This window comes from Notothenia rossii (assembly GCF_949606895.1).
Source record: "Notothenia rossii genome assembly, chromosome: 2".
NCBI lineage: Eukaryota > Metazoa > Chordata > Actinopteri > Perciformes > Nototheniidae > Notothenia > Notothenia rossii.
In genome coordinates this window covers 13,845,525-13,865,795 of record NC_136904.1, presented here as the reverse complement: position 1 = coordinate 13,865,795, position 20,271 = coordinate 13,845,525, and the positions used below count along the sequence as shown (strand labels likewise).

The 20,271-nt window shown below is 40.9% G+C and overlaps 1 protein-coding gene across 1 annotated transcript in view; it reads left to right on the top strand.

Annotated features, from left to right (window-relative positions):
• LOC307027975 (intersectin-2-like) overlaps positions 1–19,470 on the top strand; it is a gene marked incomplete at its 5' end in the record, with an annotated part of 20,666 nt that extends 1,196 nt beyond the window's left edge. Inside the window, 23 exons of the mRNA XM_079662668.1 lie at positions 230–351; positions 469–728; positions 779–788; positions 1,524–1,720; positions 4,517–4,572; positions 5,340–5,506; positions 5,940–5,970; positions 6,101–6,222; positions 6,385–6,481; positions 6,720–6,914; positions 10,930–11,051; positions 12,073–12,179; positions 12,666–12,849; positions 13,004–13,102; positions 13,519–13,602; positions 13,726–13,809; positions 13,923–13,985; positions 14,382–14,531; positions 14,779–14,897; positions 15,040–15,122; positions 15,211–15,294; positions 16,072–16,245; positions 16,707–19,470. Of these exons, the coding sequence (XP_079518794.1) occupies positions 230–351; positions 469–728; positions 779–788; positions 1,524–1,720; positions 4,517–4,572; positions 5,340–5,506; positions 5,940–5,970; positions 6,101–6,222; positions 6,385–6,481; positions 6,720–6,914; positions 10,930–11,051; positions 12,073–12,179; positions 12,666–12,849; positions 13,004–13,102; positions 13,519–13,602; positions 13,726–13,809; positions 13,923–13,985; positions 14,382–14,531; positions 14,779–14,897; positions 15,040–15,122; positions 15,211–15,294; positions 16,072–16,245; positions 16,707–16,855 (2,759 nt within the window). The 3' untranslated portion in view covers positions 16,856–19,470. The remainder of the gene's footprint in view (positions 1–229; positions 352–468; positions 729–778; positions 789–1,523; positions 1,721–4,516; positions 4,573–5,339; positions 5,507–5,939; positions 5,971–6,100; positions 6,223–6,384; positions 6,482–6,719; positions 6,915–10,929; positions 11,052–12,072; positions 12,180–12,665; positions 12,850–13,003; positions 13,103–13,518; positions 13,603–13,725; positions 13,810–13,922; positions 13,986–14,381; positions 14,532–14,778; positions 14,898–15,039; positions 15,123–15,210; positions 15,295–16,071; positions 16,246–16,706) is intronic.
• Positions 19,471–20,271: the final 801 nt, after the last annotated feature.

Sequence of the window (20,271 nt, the reverse complement as noted above, 5' to 3'; positions counted from 1 at the left end):
ACACACACACACACCTTGATAGCTTCAAGCATTTATCTGTTTGCTTTTCACACATTTGTTTAGTATTACAAGAAACAGTATTGATTTTACTTTCAGTTTTTAGCTCATCTTATTCTTTTTTAGATGTATATAGTTCACCTCTTACACATTTACCTGCACGTTTGCAACACTTTACATTTTTTCAAAGCACTTTTGAAGTTAAACTCTGATCCCTGATGTTCTGCTTTAGGAGGACAGCCCAGAGCCACACATCACAGGAAGTCAGCGGCGCTAACATCCTTCAAAGCTCTGTACCCGTTCACTGCCCGAAACAACGAAGAGCTTAACTTCAATTCGGAAGATATCATCGAGGTAAGATTGAACATGAAGGCTAATGAGGGCTGGACACAGGATACTACTGCAGCAGTAGAGAAAGGACCTTTTTGTCCCGGTTCAAATGTTTCTTTGTTCTTGTCTTCCTCCTGTCAGGTGGATGAGACAACGGAGCGGGAGGAGGGCTGGTTGTTTGGCAGCAGGCAGGGGAAGATGGGCTGGTTCCCAGAGAGCTACGTGGAGAGGGCGTCCCCATCGGACGCAGCTAACAGCGTGGCGGCTGCGGCCCCTGCCCCTAAATTGGCGCTCCAGTCTCAACTCTCCAATGCGCTAGAGGCTGTCAAGGCAGCGGGAACAAAGTCTGCCTTCACACCAACACACTCACCGACCCTGCGCCCTCTGACACACAAGGACAGGTGAGAGGTGTAACAGTGACTTTTCTGCTGCTACCCTTTGATGATCACAGTGTGATTCTTGTCTGGACAGATGGAAACGCTCAAATACTCAGGGGCGAATTCATAAAGAATTGATTGAAGCCACTTTGGATCTGCCCTCTTTCCTGTCTCATGGTCTTATTCAATGAAAGTATGAAAGGCACTAATTATTATATTACAAAGTAAACACGCAATTATCCATGAGACAAAGTACACATTTGATTAAGGCCGATGCAACTGTTTGGAGGCGTGAAAGTCAGGCTGAAGAAGACTGTGTATTCCATCCAAACCAAATAAAGAGAGTAAAGCATTTTTATTAGATTTTTTATTTGAATAGTAACCTTATTTTTATTTTGTCAAAGACAACGGGAGGGGGATTTATTCGTTTCTTTTTCATGACACAAATGTTCTTGCATCCCAAACTAATTTTGTTTGATTGTATACACTTTACTTTACCGGTTACCACCAACCCAATGAAGTTCTTTGTAGCTGTATGTCGCTCTGGGCTGTGACCTTTGTGAATTGGACTGTTCTTGAATAGAGGGTACTTTTTTTAGAAAGGGGCTGGTTTTGCATCAAATGTATGCATATTACCTCATTTGAATACGTTCAAGTAAATATGAACACCAGGCTATTGTTTGCTTGTCAGGGTGCATTTAATGCTTTGAGGGAATGACAGGTTTCGTTTTGTTTGCACATGTTGACCGGATGCATAAGCTGTGCGATTCCTCCTTGAATCCCCCCTCACTGCACTCTGTGTCTCTCTGTGTCTTTCAGCTGGTGGTGGGGAACCTGCTGGCCCAGGCTCTGTGTTCGTGGACAGCAAAGACAGAAAGCCATCTGAACTTCAACAAGGACGATGTGATCCAGGTGTTGGAGCAGCAGGAGAACTGGTGGCTGGGAGAGCTGAACAGTGAGCGGGGCTGGTTCCCTAAATCATACGTGACCCTGCTGGGAGAAGAAGAGAGCTCAGAGTGAGTCTTCATGCACACAAACACTATTTGGTCACCATAATTAAACTAGGCTACGGCGGACAGTGGATTTCCCTCTTTGTAAAAGTGAAAGCAAACTATTGGGTGAGCTTGCCAAGTACCAGAACTGAGCTGATGACTGATTTAAATAACAATATGCATAGAAAATAGCGTATAGCCAAACCTGTATATGCACATGACGCACATATTCTTAGATTCAGCTTGACTTGTGCCAACATCATTGTTTATCTATTCTTCCATGAATCTGTCATGAAAGTGTAAGAAAGTAATTTTACAACCAAGATTGTTCTAATATTAAAGTGTTCTTCAGCATCAAAGTAATCCCAGTTATCTGTACATCAATAGATACACTGCAAACAGGGACGGCCCATAGCTTAATAAAGGATGTGTATTTGTAAAAGTAAACAAATAAAGGTTACAATCACAGTGCTCAGGATATAGCCCACCTAAAGTAGGGCTGCTCGATTATGTCAAAAATCATAATCTCGATTATTTGGGTCAATAATTGTAATTGCGATTATTAAATGCGATTATTCATTGACTTTGAAAACATCCATTTATTGTACTTTAAAACAAATACAAATAATAATTTGAACTTTTTAACTGTTGAATTATACGTACAGGGTAATCAACTGAAAAACCAATACAAAATAAAATAAAATATACATTCATATCTACATTTAAATAAATAATATCAAAAATAATAAATACCAATAAACAAGATCAACAAACATGTTGCAATGCACTGTCACAACCTGAAAACTCCTTAACATATAGCCAACATTTTGGTAAAACATAACATATTCCACTCATTTAAACATTAAAGGCTGGCCCACCGTCATGGTCCAGAAGTAACAGGAAATAAATGTTGAACTACAATTTAAGACCAAATAAAAATGTTTTGGCCACCATGGCAAATGCTGGTAGGGCTGCTCATGTCATCTCTTAAAGATGTTTTGCTAGAAACAAGGGCTGCTCGATTATGGCAAAAATCATAATCTCGATTATTTGGGTCAATAATTGATATCACGATTATTAAAAACCATTATCCATTTACTTTGAAAACATCAATTTATTGGAGAGAAAAAACGTGAACAGTATGTTTTTAACAGTTGATTACCCTGAACTGTAAGTATAACTCAACTGAAAAACAAATAATAATACAAAAATAATCGTTATATTTCGATTACTTTGTTTTCGTAATCGTTGCAAGCCATAATCGTAATTGCGACTAAAATACGATTAATTGAGCAGCCCTACACCATAGTCATATTTCATTCGTAAACATTAAAGGTTCAAGGTGAATTAATGAATGTATTTATTGTCAATGAACCACCCTGTGTTATAGTTGCAGTTGTAGTCCCTTTACGCTACATAAGAAAAACAAAATACTCAAACATTCACATAAATCTCTAGCTTGAAGCACAAAACCTTCTAGTATCCAGGTCAAAAATATATACATATAAGGTTTTTGTGATTCATGTTTACCTTTTTCCCTTTGGGGGTTCAAGGACAGAGAATGGCGGCATACACTAGAAGGATTGTAACACCTCCGGTACATTTGTGATATTGGGCTTTTTAAGTGGCCTTTGTGATGCGGTTTTTCTCAGAGTGCATCAGTCACATGATAATATCCATGTGTCAGTGAGGGCCTGAGTCTAAGGGTGTGGCACTGTAACTATTCCAGTAGGCATGTCAGGTATTCACAGCATAAAATAACTTCCTCCCTCACACAGCCGCATAGAGTCATAAATAGAGTGTGATTTCAGCTGGATTTGGGCCTGACAATTGTGAGGCAGCTAAGTCTGAAGGTGAAGCTCTTGATTTACTCGTCAATCCAGTCAAGTGTATATGTATAGTGTAATGTACCAACATTCAACTCCGATCCTGGGTTTTGGCTGATAACCAAAATAATATGAGTGCGGCTCAGGGTAGAAGTGTTTCAGCCGTAATCAGCCTGGAAGGTTGGGTGTGGGGTATTAAAAGATAATGTAGAAGCGCACATTTGTTAACCTCTGGGTCATTCTAATGCCCCGATTGCCTCAAATACACTTATCTTAGTTAATCCATATTTGAATGCATACCAGATTGTGAACATGCATTGAAATGCTGTAAAGGAGAATTTAGCTTGCATTTTAGCTCTCACAGTTAGCCAATAATATAAAAGAAATCACGCCTTTTGATGGCTCACCAGAACCTTTGTGATTTAAACATCATTACACATTAATGATATTTCATTTTCAGGCACATCTTATATACTCCACACCTACAGGCATCAAGCGATTATGATTCAAATCATTCAGTGTGTTACACAAAGCAGGAGAAAACTACATTCTTAACATTGTCTGTTGTAGTGTGTGTTTGCAATGAGATGTTTCTGCTGTAATAAGCTTTGTCAATAAAGATCATTCATTCATATATGTCTACAGTATGAACGTATGACATCTGATGCATGTAGAAAAACGCTTTCAGTGTGTATGTCAATGCTTAAGTTGCTGCACAATCTTCAGCTGGACTTAAATAAGGAGTCATCGCCTGTATTGCCGTGGGCGCTTATGGTCATCTCTGCTTTTTACTAACTTGTCTCCTGGCAGTTGAACTCATAAAGCCCAGGGCAGACATGCAGCAGCCGTTCGTCCCCATCTGGCTTAAGAAAGCTTTGCATCCCTCAGGAGGAGCCAGAGGTCGCAGCTTCTGTGATCCTGAAAAGTGTTGTAGGATGGTTGGATGGATACATAAATGAATACATTTGGTGATGTAGTCTCTCTGTGTTTACAGCATGAAGGGCTCCCCTCCAGATGCTTCTGAGTCAAGCGACAGCCTACATCTTGATGGTACAGTCAAATATCCTCTGAAATATCTGCCTTACTAATTATATTTTATACTTAAAGGTGGGGTAGGTAAGTTTGAGAAACCGGCTCGAGATACACTTTTTGTTATATTCCATGGAATGCTAAAAAAATGTCATCTGTGGAAGCCGTAGTACTGTAAAAAGCACGACCAATCGTTTTAGCCGGCCCGGCTAAAGTAACTGGATGGCCTACCTGCCTGTCAGCCTTCCATCTGTGCACAAACTTATCTCGTGCCCTCATTGGTCATGTGCACGTTCGTGTGTGTTGGAGGAGGGGCTCTGTAAGGAAGTGGCAGATTTTTTCCAGCTGTGTATTTTCAAATTCTAGCGCACTCGAGCTGGTTTCTCCAAAATTACCTACCCCACCTTTAATCATCATACAGTTAATTCACCCTGAATACATGAAGCTGTTTCCTATTTAAATGTCTTGTAATTGGGTTTTTTAGATGGTGTAAGAGTCAGTGAAGGCATTTCCTATTAGTTTCTGTTTTAAATTATATTTAATGTCTGAATTTTACAATAAAATCCTCAAAATCAAGACCAAGTCTTTGGGAGAAGTCTTAAAATTGCAGGTGCAATCTGCCTTTATGGTAGATACTGCAATGAATGTATGTAAAACAATATCTGGGTTAATGTGTCAGAAATCTGGCTGGTGGGTCAGTTTAATTTAGCAACAAGCCTTGTTTAAGCTGGAGTCTTGAGTTCATTTCCCTTAGTTTATGATCTTATATGATTTATTTTCCTTTCCAGAGTACACGGCGTTGTACACTTATGAGTCTCCGGAGCCGGGAGATCTGACCTTCAGAGAGGGAGATTTGATCCTGGTGAGCAAGAGAGACGGAGAGTGGTGGCACGGCTCGATAGGAGGCAGCTCTGGCGTCTTCCCCAGCAACTACGTCAAACCCAAAGAGGCCGATGTAAGAACACTCAACACAAGCCGATATAAAAGAGAAAACCCTGTAGCCGGTCTTTTACTGTATATTTGGTTACTTTATATTGTCTCCAATGGTAAAACATATCCTGGAGAAAGGGGACTAGCTGCATCAAGACCAGACATCACAACAAATAAGAACACATATGCAAACAGAAGCCAGAGATAAAAACAATCAACCATTTAATCACATGCGCTTAACAATACTTATAGCAACACGAATGCAAGGCATACATCTCAAAAACATACATACTTTAGTACAAAAGTCCTTTTGGGGGACCCTGTTCTAGACCCCTTCTAGACTTCAAAGCACAAACTCAAAACATGAACATAAACATTGATATCAGTTTTGGTATTTGTAATGGTAGTTAATAACGTTATAAAGCAGTGTAATGATGATATAACTGTATTTATTTCAGACATCCAGTTTATCTGCAAAGAAGAAGCCAGGTGAGCTCACAATGTTGTCTTTTTTTTTGGTCTAATCTTTGACGCCAAGTCACTCAGTCACGTACCAGAATAGAGCAGAATACCCTTTTGTTGCATTTTTTGAAGTTGCATCTTTGTGTTGTGTGCACAGAGATCGCCCAGGTGATGAAGGCCCACCCCTCCACCGGCCCTGAACAGCTCAATCTGGAAAATGGCCAACTCATCCTCATCCTCGGCAAGAACAACTCTGGCTGGTGGCTCGGAGAGCTGCAGGTCAGTTTCCATCTGCTGTTCACAGCTGTGTCTTGATGGACGCTAGAGCTGCTCTCCGTCCACTTGGACTCAAGGGAGGATTTGGAGAAAGTTGTTGACCAGCTGCTGTTCTGTTTGATTTAAATATCATGTTCCACGTTTGTCTGTGTTATCTGACTCTAGGCCCGTGGCAAAAAGCGTCAGAAGGGCTGGTTTCCTTCCTCTAATGTCAAAGTACTGGGATCCTCCAGCGGCAAATCCACACCAGCACCTCAACCAGGTAACACACACACACACACACACACACACACACACACACACACACACACACACACACACACACACACACACACACACACACACACACACACACACACACACACACACACACACACACACACACACACACACACACACACACACACACACACACACTAAATACATGTCAGATGAAGACCAGTGATAAAATACACTAGAAATATAAATAATATAATGGTGTAACTCTTTTTCTTTTTCAGTATGTCAGGTGATCGCCATATACGACTACATAGCCGCCAACGGGGATGAGATGAGCTTCTCTAAAGGTCAGCTGATCAACGTGTTTGACAAGAACAACCCTGATTGGTGGAGGGGAGAGATCAACGGCGTCAGTGGTCTGTTCCCCATCAATTACGTTAAGATGACCACAACAGAATGTGACCCCAGCTCAACATGTAAGTAGATCCATTAAATATGATATCATGAAAAAATATGCAAAATACGGAGATGCTCTTCTCACTTTTTGCTTCAATTCACGATGGCCCAATCCCAGTCTCAAGCCTGAACACTAGACCCCCTCAGGCTTCATGACTTTGCTTCTGTACGCAGCTTTAGTCCTAGGGTGAATGAGGAACATAAATGCCAGATCTTCACAGGCTCTTTGCACTAATGAACTATAGGCACGTCCCTAATGAAAGTCTGCAGATATGCAGCGTTAAAATAATAGTGTTAAAAAGGATGCATCAGAGCCCCAATGCACTCGAGGGTTTCCCAGTGAGGTAACCCCGATCCAACAAGTGTTGAAGGTCACCTATTATGCAAAATCCAATTGTTCATGTCTTTTCTACATCAACATGTATTCTGAAAGTTTCAGGAACAAAGATTCTCTCTCTTTTTGTCCTGATCCATTTCTATAAAAACCTGTCTGAAAAAGAGCTGATCAGATTTTGGCCACTTTATGATGTCATAACGATGTTTTGGCTTGTTTAACCATTAGCCAATCAGCAACCAAGGGACAGTAATAGGGGACCTTTAAGAGAAATGCGACTCAACTTCTCTGTGTGTGGAGATCGGGATTGGGCCTATGACTAACAAAAACATATCATTTGTTCATCTTTGCAACCCCCATCAACCATTACTGAATCTCCATCTATCCATCTCTTCATCTGTATACCCTTTATTCTCACTGACTATTTCACCTTTCTTCCTATTTCCCCACCTCCCTCACTCCCTTCCCACTCTGCGTTTCTCCTTCCCTTTTCTCTCGGCTTCTGTCTCTTTCTCCTTCTAGGGCGGTAGAAATTCCTCTTCCTCTTCCTTCTTCCTACTCCTGACTCCAGAGAGACCCACTAGTACACTCTGCTCTGAAGTGGCACTGTGTCTGGACTCCATTTCTACTAACTTATTGAACTAATGGCTGTGTGATAGAGGAAACAATGGGAGAGTCATGTGTTTCCTGTGAACCAATAATGATTCTGTGAATTTAAAAGCCTCCGTGCCTTTTTGGATTTCCTCACTACTTGTTCTGATTGTGAACTGATGATGCTACATTATGCAGAGAAATAGTGGGTCTCTCTGTGGCTTTTCCCTCTTCTTTCCTTTGTCTTCCCTTCACAAGACACGCATTTCCCCCTTATTCTGTGCTGCATCAAACTCCTTTTCCCCTTTTCATGCACATTGTTTCTGCCCTTCTTACTCTCCTGTTATGAGAGTCTAGCTCACACAGAGCCCACTATTTGTCTCCGTCTCTCCTCGGAGTTGTGTCTTACTCAGCCATGATGTTTAGGTTTGACTGACACTTCATGTGTCCTCACCGTCAAGCTTGTTGATATCTAAAAAGAATAATGCATGCTCCAAATTGGGGCCCAGCCCTCCTGCAGTTGTTTCAACAATAAGGATTGAAGTATATCTTCAGAGAAATGTGTTCAGGAAGGAATAAAGTAGTAAATATGTTCAACAAAAACTTGAGGGAACAGTATATATTCTATTTCAATCTCTACAGATGTTTGATGTGGCCTATTATTTTGATTTCCACTTTTCCTTTGTGGGCTTTTGATTTTGTGCCTTTGAAAACCTTTAGTTTAACTTAATTTAGACATGAAATGGTACAAGCAGCACGGTACATCCTGTCTGTCACATTTAAAAGCCATACCTGGGTTATCAATAACTGTTTTTGAAGTGAGATGAAGCAAGTCTTCCCCATATGACGCACTGTTTTAACACTATTGACAGACATTTTCCTCGAGGGCTGATATACAAACTGCTGCTGCATCTTATATTAACTGAAAGCTGTATTTGCTGCTCCTCTGATTTTTTTCTGATAACAAAAGCTCTTCTTATTAATAATTGTGTACATCCTTCTCCTCCTCTCCTTGTTTGAGACCTGAAATGTAGATGGAGGCAGAGAATAGACTAGATGGAAACAAGTTGAAAGAAAGGATTGGTCCTTGTAGAGGGCGCACCGAGAGACATTTCTTGTTTACAGGCAGGAAGAGAGAGGAGCAAAGGAGTCACAAAATATTGAGAAATGAGAAGAGCTCCTGCTAACAGTGTTCACCACAATGAAAATGACCTACAGAGGTTACCTGGCTCAGTTTAATGCTCCTAGACTTTTGAAATGGGTTGAACCATACTGACAAAAGGCTGTATCAAGAGCTCAGTCAAAGCAACCACTAGCAAAACTGATCTGAAAAAATATACAGACCATTTGTCGTGCAAGATGGTTTCAGTGTTTTCAAGATGTGTACTGGTATATTTTCTGGTTCTAAAATAAAGTATACATATTAAAATGGTTTTAGCAGATTTTTTTGTTATTGTCAAAAGGTGTGTGTGTGTGTGTGTGTGTGTGTGTGTGTGTGTGTGTGTGTGTGTGTGTGTGTGTGTGTGTGTGTGTGTGTGTGTGTGTGTGTGTGTGTGTGTGTGTGTGTGTGTGTGTGTGTGTGTGTGTGTGTGTGTGTGTGTGTGTGTGTGTGTGTGTGTGTGTGTGTGTGTGTGTGTGTGTGTGTGTGTGTGTGTGTGTGTGTGTGTGTGTGTGGCCTAGCATTACTATACTTGTGGGGACCTACATTTGTTTACACAGTCACGTGTGGGGACTCGCCCGCCTTATGGGGACAAAATGGAGGTGGAGACTTGATTAGGTTTAGGGTACGGTTAAGGGTTAGGCATGTGTTGGTTATGGTTAAGGATAGAATAAGTCTCCAGGAAATGCATGTAAGTCAATCTAATGTCCTCTGAAGTGATGTGTGTGTGTGTGTGTGTGTGTGTGTGTGTGTACGCACACACAAGATTAAGATGGGCAGATATACAGTATGTGAACAACTAACCTTTAAATGTTTTAGTGACCTGTACTGTATGCACGGTTAAACATCCATGTGTGTTTCTTACTGAGGTAATGTTTGGTATCTGATCTGGACGTGTTCTACAAATAGTCTTAATTGACTGAAGTCTATGAAAGTTAGAAAAAACCCAAGCTTCTTGTGCTCCAAACATGCGTCACAGGGTGAGAAACAAAGAGAGGATTCCTCTTGCTGTTTTGGTACAAACAGATTTGGTCTTGGAGAGGTTTAAGTCTGGTTTTGGGAAAGACAAGACAAGAGCACAGACAGAGAAAAAGACACAGTAGAGACAGAGTACTGGCGGACAAACACAGCATTAGACATATAATTATTTTAAATACCTGGAGAGACAGTCAGCACAATGACTCTACAGAGCAGCTTTCACTTTTTAAACCTTTGGGAGGAGACAGACAAAGGAGAGGAAGGAGAAAGCCCAGGGAGGGAGCAAAAGTCAGAGAGCATGGGACCCTCACAATGGGTTCATGGGACCCTTGTATCAGGTACGTATTTACTGGTTTTGGCGTGTCCCATTTGCCTTTTCATCCCTTTTTTCCCCCTTTCTGTCCCGTCTTTCTGAAAGCTTCAGTGTGCGCGCATAAACTTGAGAGCAGACGACTTAAAGAGAGCAGCATCGTGTTTAAGCTAAATTAGCTCCACTGCACCTTGATGTGGAGCTAACGTGATAAATGTGGAAGTGAAACTGTCTCACTCCTTCACACGGTGGTCAAGTCCTTTCTTAGTGAACTTTTGGGAGTCAGTCTTTTAGAATTATTATAGAAACCCTTTACCACCAAATTCAGAGAAATCATTTGACTGTCTTTTGTGGCATTATGGAACCCATACAGGTATTTCAAAGTATCTATTCATGTTTTGATTTAATGTCTCTCTGTTACTATTAAGGTATATTATAGATAGTGTCTCTGTATTTTCTATAGTTTTAACTTTATGTTTAATTTCAATGTAATCAATCAATCAATTAAATACATTTTGAAAGTGATAAAAGCAGCATATTTTGTTGTTGTTGTCCAAACGTCCAGCAGGAGGCAGTGAAAGCAGTGCTAAAGTGCTGCTGAGGTTTGAGTAGTGTCTTGGTTTCTGTTGCACTGGCTGAATGTTGTGTGTTTCTGTGCTGCAGGGTGTGCGGACCTGAACAGCCTCGACACTCTGAGCTCACAGGAGAAGAAGAGACAGGGTTACATCCATGAGCTGATCCAGACCGAGGAGAGATACGTGGAAGACTTGCAGATAGTGATGGAGGTAATGGAAACATGTCCTTCATAAAGAGAGTTTCACCCCAAAGTCCAAAATACATATTTCCCGTTTCACCTGTAATGGAACGTATCAATCTAGACCAGGGGTGTCGGATTCAAATACACAGTGGGCCAAAATAAAAATAAACGGTACTAGTCGAGGGCCGGACTGGTTCAATGTTTATTTCAAAATGTATTGAAATTAACTTATTATTTATATATATATATATATATATATATATATTAAACCTGGAACTAACAAAGCTTAAATTATTGCCTATAAAAACAACATTAAACATTAAATAATCAATTCCATTCATTTCTTATGGCTCTATCTGCAGCTTTTCCGGAGTCATTTCTTATGATTCTTAACAAGTAACATGTAATGTAATGATTGCCTTTTTCCACAAGTTCATCAATGTTTGGGCTCAGGCTCTGAGCTGAGGAAACCCTCAGGGTTGAGGAAGGTGTGCGTGCAATATACCGGCGGGCCAGATTTAATAGTAATCAGAAATTATCCTGCGGGCCTAATTTAAATCCACCATGGGCCTGATTTGGCCCCTGGGCCTTGAGTTTGACACGTATGTGGTCTAGAATGTTTTGTGTGAGTTTACCAAATAAATCATTGGTACAGATGCCTGCCTTCTCTCTAATATAATGGAAGTAGCAACTAAATACTTTTGATAACTCAACAGCAACTTCTCTTTTTAGAATAATTTTCCGAAAATCTAGAGACCTTGTTTTATCTGCAAATTATTTTCTTTCTACCGAACCACAAACATACTACCATACGACCTCACAGAAAAGTTTGAATCTACGCATGAGCGAAATTCTAGATTGATAAAGAAAGTACACGTAAAAATGTATAAAAAGGTGATCCACTCTGAATAAGAAACATATTCTGTCAATCCAAAGTGTGTCGGGGTGTCTGCATGACCTCCTGGTCACATAGATGAGTGTGTTTAATCTGCTATCTGCTTTCTGTCTAATGTATTCTCTCTGTTCAATGTGTGTGTTTGTGTGTGTAGGTTTTCCAAAAGCCTATGTTAGAGTCAGGCAGGCTGAATGAGGCTGAGATGGCCATGATCTTCGTCAACTGGAAAGAACTGCTGGCCTGCAACACTAAACTTCTCAAGTAAATATCCCATGGAGTGTGTGATGTCTAGGAGAGAGAGTCAGTCTGATGGAGTGACATATGTTACAACTTCAGCTTTTTGAAAGTTATTTCTATAGACCTGTCTATGCAAAACAGAGATAGATAGATAGATAGATACTTTATTTATCACATGTTGGGAAACTGTTTTGTCATAGGAGCATGTTTGACAGTCATTGTGCAACAATTACAACAATTCTTAAAAATAGAATAAAATACAAATACAATCAATTAAACATTTAAATCAAATGTATACATATTCACAGTAGGAAAGACGAGTATCCAAGAATACACACTATAAAAATATACAGAATAAATGAGAATACACTCTAATATAACAATCTACTAAAGGGACAGATACATATAAACAAAGTGTAGTATGAACATAAGAAAAGGATGAACAGTAGCTTTGAATGAAAAGTCAAATCTGGAGCACGGATGTTTATGCTTGTATTTATGTGTGTGCAGGGCGCTGCGTGTGCGTAAGAAGACTGGCGGGGACAACATGCCGGTGCAGATGATCGGAGACATCCTGGCCGCGGAGCTGTCCCACATGCAGCCCTACATCCGCTTCTGCTCCTGCCAGATCAACGGAGCTACGCTGCTGCAGACACGCATCGACAGCGAGCCGAACTTCAAGGACTTCCTCAAGGTAGGATGGGTTAGACAGCGAGAGAGGAGTGGGAGAAAAGAATCTAGGTCATAGTGGAGATGTTTCAAAGTACAGAGATTCTGCAGCTATACACATGAAGGTTAACATCTACATTTTGAACAAGTTTAAAACCATTGTTTTTTATTCCCATTAGAAAATTGCCACAGACTACAGGTGTAAAGGCATGCCGCTGTCCAGCTTCCTGCTGAAACCCATGCAGAGGATCACACGCTACCCACTGCACATCAAAAACGTAGGCCATCATGTTCATGAGCGTGTCTGTGGGAACTTCTCATTAAGTAGATCAAATACTGACCTTACTGTGTGTCATTAGAAGAAGAAGAAAAAACGTTTTACCTTTTCTGGGTGTAATTAACGTGTGTGTGTGTGTGTGTGTGTGTGTGTGTGTGTGTGTGTGTGTGTGTGTGTGTGTGTGTGTGTGTGTGTGTGTGTGTGTGTGTGTGTGTGTGTGTGTGTGTGTGTGTGTGTGTGTGTGTGTGTGTGTGTGTGTGTGTGTGTGTGTGTGTGTGTGTGTGTGTGTGTGTGTGTGTGTGTGTGTGTGTGTGTGTGTGTGTGTGTGTGTGTGTGTGTGTGTGTGTGTGTGTGTGTGTGTGTGTGTGTGTGTGTGTGTGTGTGTGTGTGTGTGTGTGTGTGTGTGTGTGTGTTTAGATCCTGGAGAGCACCACAGAGTGCCACTCTGACCGAGGTCCTCTCAAAGAGGCTCTGGAGAGGGCGGAGGAGCTCTGTCAACAGGTTCACTCTCTCATTTATGACCTTACGTGTTACTTTAATCATATTTAGTAGTTTTAGCTTTTTACTGCATCCCGCGTGGGAAGGATTTGAATGATGTTTGTTTTTTATTATTTTGTTGATCAGGTAAATGAGGGCGTGAGAGAAAAGGAAAACTCGGACAGACTGGAATGGATTCAGAACCACGTACAGTGTGACGGCACTGCAGAGGTATTAAGATGATCAATGAACCTGCAATTTAGCGTGAAATAATGTATCATACATTTATGAATGCATCATCTCAGAGAATATTTGATCCTAATGACGTTTTTTTCTTTCTACAGAACCTCGTCTTTAACTCGCTCACTAACTGTTTGGGCCCCAGGAAACTGCTCCACAGCGGCAAGGTGAGGAAAAATGAAACGGTTCTGGATATTTTCTATTTCACCAAATGAATATTTTAAATGTTAAAAGGACCAGAGAGACAGGGGAGTACATCGAAATGAAATGTGAAATATTAGTGGGTCAGACCTCGGGCTGTTGTGGTCGCACGATACGAGAGTAAAACTCTTACAGTGAGATGGTTGATCCGAGCTGAAAGGCAACAGAAGGATCTCAGGCCGGGGCGACTCAGAACAAGTTAAACAACATTTGCTTTTTGTCATGTGATTTAAAGCTGACTAAAGTACAACATTCATCACTGAGCCTTGACAGAAGTAGCTTTTCTGAGCCTTGCAGATTCTCATTGTTATAGTCATTTATAAATACTATATTCTTTATTTATATATATTGTTTCTTTTCAGATGAACAAGGTGAAGAGCAACAAGGAACTCTGGGCTTTCCTCTTTAACGACTTTCTGCTTTTGACTCACGCGGCTAAGCAGTTCACATCGTCTGGGCCGGATAAACTGTTCAGCAACAAGAACAACGTACAGCTCAAGATGTACAAGCCGGTAAGACACACACACACACACACACACACACACACACACACACTCACACTCACACTCACACTCACACTCACACACACACTCACACTCACACTCACACTCACACACTCACACTCACACACACAAACATGCTATATTTTAATATCGTCTTTGAGGGAGCATGTATTTTCTTTTAAACAATCTTAGTCGCAAGTTACTTTTAATGTTAAAGTTGAACGTTTGACTGTGTATAACGTTTGATCTCCTGCAGCCTGTGCTGCTAAATGAAGTTCTGGTGAAGCTGCCGGACCCCTCCAGCGACGAGCCCACCTTCCACATCTCACACATCGACAAAGTCTATATACTCAGGACGGACAATATCAATGAACGGTAGCTACACACACACACACTCACTCTCACACACACACACACACACACACACACACACACACACACACACACACACACACACACACACACACACACACGTGATGTTTTTGGTGGACTGTACAATAACTCTGTGTGTTTTCAGGACGGCTTGGGTTCAGAAGATCAAGGCTGCATCTGAAGAATTTTTTGAGACAGAAAAGAAAAAAAGGGAAAAGGCCTATCAAGGTTTGTCTCTGCACTCACCCAGCCGGACTGATGTAACCAATGTGATGGTCTCTTTATGAATCCATCGTGTGTGTGTGTGTGTTTGCAGCACGATCTGTGAAGGCCAGTGGAATAGGAAGGCTCCTCGTCACCATCTTGGAGGCCACTGAACTGAAGCCAGCCAAACCTAACGGTGAGCTGGAAGCAGTCGTGTTCGAAGGTGGTCCTTCCACCTCAGTGGACTGAGAAACACACCTTGAACCTAAAATGTTTTTGTAGAATCCAGATGTAATCCCTGCTGCGTGCTGCACGCACTGCTGCATAGATGTCTAATGAAGCCAAGATGATAAGCCACATTTAATTACGGTGCTCTGTCATCCCTTTTTTCATCCGTTCACTTTCACTTAAGAGTCCCTCTGTGTGCTTAGTGCTTGTGCCTCACTTAAAAACATTACTATTATTTCCTTAGAGGGAATGTCTGTTTTAAAACTTAAATAGTTAAATATTTTAATTGTAACCCTGTAAATGGCACTTTGTTTAAATAATGGCAGTCAGAAAAATGTGTGTCCAAATCTATTAGTGTTAGAAAATTGATAAATCTGGTGGAAACTGGGAGAAGCCACGGCTCTAGATGGAATGACCTATAATAGATGTTTTCTGAAATGGCTGTCAGTTTTAATGGGAACTTGTTGTGCTTTAGGCTCTTATTATTTTGGCTAGAGAGATTGTTATAGTTTTATTATAGGAGCTATGGTTGAACTTTCAAAACTTTGATTAAAAAAACCTCACACCTTTTTCAAAATGAATGCCGTACTGCATTAACACAGACGAAATGGGGCCCAGTGGTTAAATGCTCTTCATACTTTCTTTCTTTCTTTTTTCCTGTCCCTCTTCTTCCCCTCGTTCCTGTCTGTATGTTGTTCCTCTATCTTAATCTGTCTGCTCCCCTGTCTTCATGTTCCCTCTCTAGGTAAAAGCAACCCTTACTGTGAAGTGACCATGGGAGCTCAGATCTTCACGTCCAGGACGCTCAACGACACCCTGAACCCCAAGTGGAACTTCAACTGTCAGTTCCACATCAAAGACCTGTACCAGGACGTCCTGTGCATAACCATCTTTGAAAGGGACCAGTTCTCACCTGACGGTCAGTCACCTGCTCATTACTGCCCATTTTATTTCTCCCCTCATTCCTTCCAGCTGTGGAAATACCGTCATCAGCCAAAAATGTGCCCATTGTTGTTGCTTGATTTGAACTTGGAGCAGCTGCAGTAATCATGTAGCTTAAATTACCAACCGGCATACCTTTCTGTAAGTGTAAGCAAATGCTGTTCTTTTTATATGCAACACCTTTCCATGTTTCCCGCCTATCCCAACCCTGCTGATTTATCTGTAAAGCCCCAAAATTAAGTGAAAAAATGAAGCTAACAAATGAATTTAAATGGCCGACTTTGCTGAAGACGCTGAAACAATTTTGACTTCTGGCCCCCAATTCTAACCTTTGTGTCACTGGAGCCCCACACATACCCAACTTTCACATTCTCTGAGCTCTTTTTAAAAGCCAATTGAAATAAAATGTTCCTTTTGTACTTCTTCTCTTCATATCAGACTTTCTGGGCCGGACAGAGGTTCCTGTAGCCACCATAAAGAAAGAGTTGGAAAACAAGGGTCCGGTGACGCGTCGTCTCCTGCTGCACGAGGTTCCTACGGGGGAAGTGTGGGTCCGCCTCGACCTGCAGCTCTATGGCCACAAATAGACTTTTATATATAGGATGAACTGAAATAATAATGGAGTCTTCTACAGAGACGACAACATTAGGATATTTTAATCCTGCAGTGTAACCAAAAGAGAACGGCTGCTTTCTGTCACCTAAACAAACTCAGACGGTTGCCCCCACATATCAAACAACACTCTCCTGATCGCGCATCACGCCTTAATAATTTAACAATAACCAGCACTAATAATACCTCTTCTGATGTCATCTGGATCTGCCAGTAGGCGATCAGGGTCAGAGTGACATCATATGGACCCACCAGTAAGAGACGGATCTTTTCTTCCTGTCTCATGACCTCAGAAGGGTAGCAGGACTGGTGCAGCAGTTTAGGCCTGAACATTATGTTCTGTACACTCTGAGGGAAAAGAACAACTCCAGCGTGGCTTCCTAAACACTGCAGGCACACAGTGTGACATGAAGCTGTATCTGGTTGAATGTTTAGCTTCCATAGGGAGGCTGTTAAAAACATATGAACAAATCAGCAAAACTTTACTATTATCTAAACTCTTAAAGGGATAGTTACGATGTTTAGAAGTTGAGTTGTATGTGGTGCTCTCTATATCAGTGTATAACCTACTGTAGGTGGACAGTTTGGAGAAGCGTACATGAGTCACAGGACAGAAGCAAAGTATTATTATGCTGTGGGCAGATGAACAAAATGTGTTTTAGTCACCAAGGCAAATATAACTGCTTGAGTTCCCTGTCAGAAAGGGCTTTCTTGTGGCAAGGTAAAGTGGTTTAAATTAAAAATAGCATAAACTGGTGTCTAAATGATGTTAAGCTGCTGCCCCAGTTCATTGCTTTATTTCAGTGTTGTAACTCCTGTCTGCCTTTTCACTCTAGTGTAGACAATACACTGACCATGGATAAGAAGTTCATTCAACCCCATTGAAAAAAGACCCAAACCAAGACAGACATTGGGTTTTAGGTGTCACACACTTTGCCAAGTCTGGTCAATCACGGCCATTTAATAAGTTGGAATGTTTTCTTTTAATTTACAAGAAATGTTCATGTTGACTCTTTTTTTCTGAGATTAGGTCATGACTGCAGATTTCAAGAGACTCTGGTCTTTGATCTGTAAAATCCTCTCATGGTGAAATTACTACCGTGGATTAGGGACAGCAGCTGGGTAGCTCTGATCTGAAGTCAGTTTATGCTGCAGATAGAAGATCTCAGGATACGTTGTTCTGGGATTCACATGTGTCACTGTAACAATGTTGTGTTTGTCTTTGTGTCTTTGGAGTGTTAACATTAAGTTGAAGTATAGCAATATACACATTTTCAGCTGAGGGCTCTTGATGCTGCAACTTTTTACAAGTTAACTCATAATATCTGGCTTTAATGCAAGTCATCTTTTTTAGTCTTTTAAAGTCTGTTTCTAAAAACTATTATTTGGGATAATGTGGGTCTTGTTTGTGGTCGAATTAATTAACTTTTTCTTTCCTGTGTAAAATCAGCTAAGGCCAAGTAGTGTGATTGCTAAAAGATTGAGGTGACAACATTTATTTGTTTCTTTGAGGTAAGACAGATTGTCAGCAATAACAAACATTATTTACTCATTTTATTTTAGTTCTTAACATTTTCACCCTACCACACAGACTTGTAGGTGTCATTCTTTAGCAACCGCCTCCTTGACAGCAATACTTTTCTCAAAACATCCCCCTTGAAAAGGTTACAAGGATGTCGTTTGTAAAAGCTTTTTATTTATGTTGTTGGTGGATTTGTTGGTGTTTTCTGCCCTGTTTTTATTCATTTGTCCTTTGCATCCAGTACCTTTTCTAACTTTGCTCCTGCTGGTGCCCTGGGTATTAACAAGAGAAGTGTTGTATTTATTTCTTAATTTATGCGTGTGTGACTATCCAACGGTTTGGAGCGGCTTTGCTTGCTGTGTCATCTTGGATAATCAGTTGTTCTCCACTGAGTTTGTTTTGTGTGACGTCAAATATTAAAGATGTGTTCATGTTGATACTGTTTTGAAAGGCAATATAACATCTTAGATGATTCTCTGCGATGAGTTTTTCTGTAAAGTAGGCTAGGTCACTCGTCGTTTTGTTAGGCCTGCTGGTTTATTATTCAATCCACAATACTCTGTTTTTAAGTACTTTATTAACGTTAATGTTATTTGAATATGTGGAAGATGTGCAAATAGACTGGACAGGTCTGTGTAGAGGTGTACAAGTTTGTCTTTTTATTTTTGCTTTTTATTTTCCGCAGCCTTCTGCATTGACTGCTGCTGTGCTAACTGAGTTTTAAGGCTTCTCTAACCCAGATTGTCTGTAACCTGCTGTCTGTACTCACTGCGGCCTACATGTGGTACTCTCTGAATCAGGGTTTCTCAAGTAAAATTAAAGATATTAAAAGTAAACAAACTGTCAAATTATTGGCTTTGACATTTAACCTTTGTAACTTTCAGCCAACATCTTCCTGCAGCAGTACTGAAGAGGTGAGTGACCCCCAACTTCAGCTTTAGACTCAACGAGTATTTATAAATGCTGCACGTTTATGAGTTGGGCTTGGACACCATTACATAAAAAAATACCTTTTGCTGTCATTTTATCCATACTTGTTGTTCTAAAGTAAACACAGAGTATTCTTTATCATGCTCATTATTTGTTTTTTGTGACTACTGTTTACATGCTTTAATGTTCAAAAACATGTACATGCAAAAAAAACTATAGAACACACTGGAAAGGGGACCCCCCCCCCTCCCTAAAAAGTACTGCAATAACACATGGTCAAGAACATACATTTTATATTTGTATAAAATATTTGATAATATAGTTATTCTTTAGTTAAATATAGTCAACGTGTTTTAATATGAACTGAATTTCAAGGAATATCGACATGATATTAAGAGGATTTTTATTATATTTGACTGGTTTCTGTTGGTGTCCAGCCACAGAGTAACTGAAGTTCAGTGTGGACTGTCAGTGTGCACGAATATATCTCATTAAGTCCTTCTTCACCCTCGACTGGCTTCTGGTCCACGGAGCTCCAGTCGTTATGTAACCTCACTGCGAGGCTCTGAGGACCGACAGCAACACAGAGCTGAACTCTCCTGTAGCATGGTGCTGCTACGTTAGTGACAACCCTATTCACACCGCAGGACTTTCCCTGGTACTTTGGTTCTTTAGTTCCGTTAGTACCAATAATGTTGCGTTCACACCGCCGGGACTACTCAGTGCCGGGAACTCTTTTGGCCATTTTCAGTCCCTGCTAGAGAGGTGGTACGAACCTGGTCATGGGCGCGGGAAGGGGGGTGCTGAGGGCGCTGCAGCACCCCCTAGCGGCAGGCAGAGGGTGCGGAGCTCCCCTGTCTGAATTATTATTTTGACGGTTATTGCTGCTCCCGCTGTGCATAATCTGTGTAATATGTAGCCAATAAATTCCACATTGTT